Below are 7,592 nucleotides of genomic sequence, written 5' to 3'. Positions count from 1 at the left end.
CTTTCTAAATATTCCACACACTATTTGAGCTGTAGCTTTACTCCCAGTCTTTAAAACAAAACCAATGTCAAGATAACTTTCAACTTATTATTTTTACTGTTGCCTTTTCCCAATAATTCTTAACTATCACTGAAAGATTCTGCCGATACATTACTAAGTGGCTCTGAATTAACTACCTTCTCTTTAGGTATAAGTTTTAACAGACAAATCTTCATCTAACATGCTTGGAAAATAGAGAAATGAGTGTTAAATGAGATAAATTTATTTTCTCAACCTTATAAAATCCTTATTTGATTACAAGAGCACGCTCTCCATTTACTCCAAAATTGTGCATTACTGCAGCTCTCCTCTTTTTCTACAGTAATAGGGGAAGTTCTTTGAATGCTGGGAAAACCAAAAATAGCAAGATATGTTGTGGGAGAGGGGGGGGGGGGGGGGGGTTAGTGGAGGACTTGGAGGTGGAGGAGGTACTAAGCGACCTGGAACCGACATCGTCAACATAGTCAATTAAAGAGAAGTTCGTGACGTAAGCAGACATCTGATATGTATCCAAATATACTTATTTAAAAAATTGATCAATTACTCAAAAGTGTCACTATTTGTGAATTATATTTTATTTGGTAATACTTGACAATAAATCTTATTATTTTTTTTTTTTTTGTAACTTTTTACGAGAATGACTATTTTTTACAGCATATGTTTTCATTGGCAGGAAATTGACAGGCATCCTTAGGCAGTGGTCAATAGATGGCGTTAGTGTAGCAAAACGTCGTCTGGGAAAGCTAGTCATTCGCAAAATAGTTTCTTTAAAAAAAGAAACACTTTAATGTGATTTATATTAAATATTTACCAAATATAAAATATACATTTCACAAATAGTGACACTTTTGAGTAATTAGTCCATTTTTAATTTACTATATATTTTGAATATATACTAAATGTAAGCTGACATCACGAACTTCTCCTTAGTTGACTATTTTGACGATGTCGGTTCCCAGTCGCGTAGTGCTGCCCTCCCCCCCCCCCCCCCCCTCCCGCAACATATCTTGCTACTTATTGCTTTCCCAGCATTTAGAGAACCCGGGGCGTGCAGAGAACTTATTCAGGACAGATGCTCAAGTGAAAAAATGGGCAAAAATATAGAAATGAATGAGGCTAAATATATACTGGCACAATATTCTCTCAAATTTATTTAAACTAGCCATTAATAATTCAAGAAAGAGATAAACATGACTGATATCATAGGTACCAGTAGGCTAATGTTTTTTATGAACATGAAATCTACAGTACTGACTACCAGTCGAACTAGGAAATTTAACAAAAGAAAAATTATATGAATTACTTTTACATAAATGAATGCAAGAAAATCCATCAGTATGATCAATACACTTGGCTAATAACCAGAACTTATCATTTTAGATTTATAAGAGAACCGTGTGTCATTTCTTTGAATATGCTGATAACTTCACAGTTGTTGATTGTAATATCCTTTTCAACTGCTAGCAACAAAAGATCAGATAACCTCTCCTCACTGGACAGGCTGCGTAGCTTTGTCTTCACCAGCTTGATTTTGGAGGAAGTCCTTTCCACTGTTGCAGTTGTGACGGGTAGAGTGGCATGAATTAAGAGTTCAAGTATAAGTGACAATATCTCCTGGACATTGTTTTCTTTTATCAGGCTGAGCATTGTAACTGCAGTGCTTTGTAGCAGGCAAGGAAATGAGGAATAGAAGATCTTTAATTCCAACCGTAGCTTGTCTACTTCTTCTAACTCATAAAACTGGCATAATTTTTGCAATGACTTGAATGGCTCTTCATTCACAGGTTCTTTCCAGTTATCTTGGCCTCTCATACAATGAAATGCATTTAGGATACCCCATGTTGTGTAGTTTCCACCTTTAAATCTTCTTTGTCGCTCTTGTGATTATGTATCTAAAAACACATAAAATATTCTCATATGGTAGTACTCATCCAAGTATTGATATTGCTGGTCCTCAGTAGCAGATGTAGCACTATACTTGTATCTTTCAGGCATTTTTCTTCTCCTGCCTTGTCCAGGAATCCCAGAGGCGAGGTCGATGGCCATGGATTCAGCTCTCTCTTTAGTATTTGTAAAAATCTTCTGAAACTTCTCATCATTTCTTAATTCTCTCAAACTTTGTAGCACTTCATCCACAATTCTGTAGGAGGCAGCCAAATCAAACTTTTTCTGTTGTAGGGCATTAGAGGCATAGGCCGTTTCTTGAAAAACTTGGGTGGTAATCTCAGGACAAACAAGAAATTCAAAGTTAATACTTTGCAGCAATATTAAGGTTTCCCCTTCTGGTGCATCAAGAGGATATTTTTGCACTATCTCTTCTAAAAATTGCTTCAGAGCTGAGATGACCTTCCTCATGGTTCTAAGAGCTGACTCTCTGTAAGCCCATCTTGTGTCTGATAGCTTCTTAGGTTCAAGTGAGCGGTCTTCTGGATACATTGCTTTCTGGATCTCCATGAGAGCAGCATGCCGTTTTGAAGAGTTAGCAATAGAAGCATACAGTTTCTCCACCAAACTAAAAAAAGTTAGAAACTGAATACTCGATTTTTTAATTTCGACTAATACTAGATTCAGGCTGTGTGCCTGGCAATGTACATAGAGTGCCTTTGGGTTTCGTCTTTGGAGTCTGAACTGTAATCCATTGTATATTCCACTTATATTTGCGGCCCCATCATATCCTTGTCCACGCATATCATCTATGATCGGGGTTATTTTTATTAAGCACAGAGATCACTTCTTTCTCCAGTGCTTCACCAGTTTTTGATTGCACATTGAATACTTATATGAAACGTTCTTTTGTTTTGAAGTCATGTACATATCTCACAACAAGAGACATGTTCTGTATGTGATACATCAGTTGTTTTATCTATGACGATGGAAAAGATCTTGCTCTTGTGAATTTCTTCTAATATCACTCTTCTAACTGAAATAAGCAAAGCCTTCATCAGGTCATTCTGAGTCCTATTTGAAAGCAATAACACTTGGGGTCTTTTCAGTATTTTTTTTTTTTCTAATCACATCAAGAGGCAGTTTAACTACACTGTCATACTTGCTAAACATTGTCTTGCCAAGTATACAGTGATGGAGATTAACCTACATAAAATTTCTCTGTTTCTCTGCTTCTCTTTGTCTCTACCAGCTTGTACTTCCTGATTAGTTGTTTGTAAAGCAATATCTAATGCTTGACTTTGGAACCCTTTCCATCGAACCATACCAATCATGTGAGATTCTGAACTAGCATGCTCCTTTATTTTCTCTATAGCTGTCCTCTAACGGGTTATGCCCTCTGATTTCTAAGCTACTCGGCCTCTTTATTTTTCTTCATTCAAAAACAGACGACAGCTGAAGCAGAACATGGCATCTTTGTGAGGTGATTACTCCAACCAAGACTTAATAATAATAATAATATTAATAATAATAATGATAATCATATAATAATAATAATAATAACAATTATTATTATTATTATTATTATTATTATTGACACTGATAGGTGGCCGGTCTATAATACATCCCTCTCAAAAGGGCACTTTTAATGCAGTAGCAAAAGGGGCAGGTGCTTGGGCACCCCTAGCAACCCCCCTCTGCACGTCCCTGTAAAGAACCTCCTAATTACTGTACAAAAAGAGGAGAGCTGCAGGACTGCATCATTTTGGAGTAAATGGAGAGCGTGCTCTTGTAAACAAATACCAAATCCTTATTACACTCTCCGTATTTTAATTCAAATATCTATTTTTTCAGCCTTGTTTAAAATAGTGCCAGGCGTTACCAGTATTGTGATGCGTATTTTATTCAATTATTATATGTGTTCCTTTCCAAACTTTACTGGTGTAGGTAAAGCCTAATGACTTCTATTCACCTTCAAATATTCGTGTTGTTACCCAGTTACCAAGTACCTAGCTAATGGAAGGCCTTTCTGTTTTTCACATATGAATTAAGTTAAATCTTAGTCAAACTCTCATCACATCTATTCTCATTTAGTAAATCATATTGTAGTACATAGCAATAATGATAATATTGATAATAATAACGATAGCGTATAATTTTTCTTGATGTTGTTTTGTCATTATTTATTAACTTATCTACTTAGATTTCTAATTATCCGTGGATTTTTCAAAACTTCTGGAGGACCTATTACTCCATAGTCACAGACGTCTTCTGGGTTCAGAGACCCCCAGTTGAGAACCTTTATCTCGTAGATATTCATTTTATTTATCACCTCCAGAATCATTAGGTCGACGCCAATGACTAAGATAAAAATGCACAGGAAAAGAAAAAATTAGCAGCAAAGCAAGACCTACATTGTTGATGGCTAAGACACTTAGAGCATTATATGGCTATGGTTTTGCTCATTTACATAAACAGTATCCATACAATGAGCTGGGAAGGTACATAAATTCAAAAAAATTTTCATGACTTGATTAACCTTTGATGGGAATGGCTATGTTAAGACTACTTTTGAAATAATGATGAATTTATGTTATACTTTCGAACATTCATACGCATTAAATGTCTCATTCAATGAAGCTTATGTTTTATAACGATCACGAAATGAAAATTCATAGAGGACCTAATGATGCTTTAATTTCAACGAAAATATACGCATGGACATTGAATATTTTTGTTAAGAGCTGAAATTAAATCTCATTATTCTCATTCGTGATTGATTTTAAGGCAAATGCATTTAGGTTATTTTACCATTAATCATTCTTTAGAGGGTTAATGAGGCTAAACAATTTAGATTCAGATCCATTAAGAGTTGATGGCGCCATCAAATGTGTTTCTATAAAACCTACCATTGCAATTGCTTTCGTGAAATAGATGTACCTCAAAGTAACAAATAGCATAAAACACTTGATAATGGCACCCTCTGGGAAGTCATTAACTCTTCCGAAATAAAATCATTATCACTCTCATTAAATTTTTGCCTGCCGAACTTACGATACATAATTTATGCAAATAAATGCAGTTTGTACTACGATTAACACTTATGGAAAGTTTCAATCTAGATAAGGAAATTCTTTATGCCAAATCAAGCTGAATCTCCCAATGTATGGAAAACCTCACTTACCATCATTTCCTTATTTCTAAATAAACCTCTTTAACAACATCAGTATATTGTATATTTCTTCAATATATTTAGGTATTATGCATCTTATTATCAATATATAAATGAATTCCTCATACAATTCATTCATCCTAAAACCAATCATGTGAATACTGGTCTTTTATCCGTTTTTTTGGTAAATATAACCGACCTGTATACTATATGAATAAACATGTTTTTTTTTTCCCCTCTACAGTTCATGTATAACAATTATTACACTTATATTATATTAGAGCAATATCATCTAATCATTCTTGTAAAAAGAAATGTATGACTTTTATATAGTGAAATACTAACTATGTTTTTAGTATATCTAAACGGTTTTTTTTTTATAATGATTTTCTTCCTTTAAAAACAATTGCTTTCATAGGTTACATATAATAGATGATAAGAGTTTTCCATTGTTATAACAATCTATGCTTGTAAAATACTTCCTAGAACTAAAATTTACAAACATCTTATACAAGCCTTAACAGATATATTGAGGTATTCTGTCAGGTTGTTAGCAATGTGTTTACTCTCAAGGGTATCACATATGCATTCTAGCAGTCTTCTTGTTATTCATTATATTAGTTGCAGTGTTATACTATGATTTTAATCTGAAACTATCTTAGAGGTAAAGAGTGATAACCCAAAAAGAAAGAAATACATATCTAAGCCTTTTTTTTTTTTTTTTTTTTTTGGACGAAGGACCTGTTGATTTCCAATTGTCCTGAACACATGAATGTTATAAAGATATGTTAAGGAGGTTAAGGTGTGATGACCTTTGGCCTTTCGAAAAAAAACACACGAAGGCTGTCTCCAGGCAGGGAGAAATGCTGCGTCAAATAGCGCCATGTGAGTTGCTGACATAGCAATAAGTCCTCACTTCACTCCGCATTCTCTACAGTTATAAATATAATAAAACATTAAATTGCATTATAGCGCACCGTGCCGGTTGCATTATAGCGCACCGTGCCGGTTGACGCCAGGTTTATTTTTCTAATGAATCATACTTTTTAAAAAACAATTTATATATAACATCACATTCTAATAACTTCTACAAACTTCTGTACTGATATAGCAGTGCATATTCAAAACAAAATGAACAAACTTTCAAATTAACATATAAGCCTCCTCTGCCGCCCAGGAAAAACCATAGATAAAAAACAAAATCTCAAATTTTGAAAAAAAATATGGAAACCTGTGTATCCACGGCAATAATGCAGAGTAACTCAAATTTGAGTGGTGGAACCTCACTCTTGTACTACTAATAAATAATAATGATAATAATATTAATAATAAATTCGACTTGCTCGGGCTAGCGTGCGCTAGAAAGTGACCACTTACTCAATACCTCTTCAAACATTGAATACGTTTCACCCAACACTAAATTCTCATTGGCCACTGCCTACATAACAACTGAACTTAAGTAATAAGACACTTAAGATCTGCTTACATGTCGTTAGGACAATTATTTTTCGCTATACTTCGTAACGCGAAAAAATTCTAGTCCTCACTTCACTCCGCATTCTCTACAGGTATAAACATAATAAAACATTAAATTGCATTATAGCGCACCGTGCCGGTTGACCCTAGATAATACCAAAGAAAGGGAGAGAAGGAAAAAAATGGAGAGAGAGAAATAAATGTTCCGATTGAATGATTTACACATTTAACCTCTTTTTGAAGCCTTTGACAAACATGTTTACTTGAAACAGACTACCAACACTCATGTCTATGAAGACACCTATCATTGACGTTATCGTTTGCGATGTTTGAACTTGTAGCCACAGTTTTAACAAAAAATTCTGTTTGGTTACATTACAGGAGCTTTTAAAAAACTTCTTAAAGAGAAATCGATCAAAGAACAAAATCATTCCAGCTTCCTCTGTATCAAGCAAAATACATCAAATATGGAAAAGCATTTGTGACAACTTCCGATATCAAAAACTTCACAGTATTGGTGATTTTTCATTTTTTTTTTCTGTTCAACTAAGAAATCTTCAAATTACAATTAACTTAATTCCCCAAATCTCATAAGAAAACCTTAATGATCTATCAAAATAATAAAGAAGTTTTTCAATATCGGAAAATATAATCCGCACGGATTCTGCGACACCATATTATCAAAAAGATCCTTTGTATGCACCGATCTACCAGCTTAATGTTTCACAGGTGCTTACAAGATTTAACAAGTGAATTTTCTGTTGGATCTATGTAACCCCTCATTTCATGCATGCACGTTATGGCATAAATAGCCTGATCACTGGAGATTACTAAAGCGCCGGAATCTAATAAAAGCGTCATAAATAAAGCAACATACAATGGCATTTAGCTTTGCTCGTGACCATTATTGTAAGCTTCTCTTTGTTGAAAGACAAGTTGGTAGGCCTTGTCGGTGCTGTCATTCATCGATGATAGAATATGCTCATGACAACTGAGGTCCCCCAATTTCCTGTCCAAATTA

The 7,592-nt window shown here is 34.4% G+C and overlaps 1 protein-coding gene across 1 annotated transcript; it reads right to left on the bottom strand.

Annotated features, from left to right (window-relative positions):
• Positions 1 to 1,923: 1,923 nt before the first annotated feature.
• LOC137657453 (zinc finger MYM-type protein 1-like) lies at positions 1,924 to 3,257 on the bottom strand. Its single transcript, XM_068391791.1, has 2 exons — positions 3,134 to 3,257; positions 1,924 to 2,732 (listed from the first exon to the last, which is right to left on the bottom strand). The coding sequence occupies exons 1-2, from the start codon at positions 3,255 to 3,257 to the stop codon at positions 1,924 to 1,926; spliced, it is 933 nt and encodes a 310-aa protein (XP_068247892.1).
• Between the last annotated feature and the right edge of the window lie 4,335 nt (positions 3,258 to 7,592).

The sequence above is a fragment of the Palaemon carinicauda genome, chromosome 18 (assembly GCF_036898095.1).
Source record: "Palaemon carinicauda isolate YSFRI2023 chromosome 18, ASM3689809v2, whole genome shotgun sequence".
In the NCBI taxonomy this organism is placed as follows: domain Eukaryota; kingdom Metazoa; phylum Arthropoda; class Malacostraca; order Decapoda; family Palaemonidae; genus Palaemon; species Palaemon carinicauda.
This window is presented reverse-complemented; position numbering and strand designations above follow the sequence as displayed.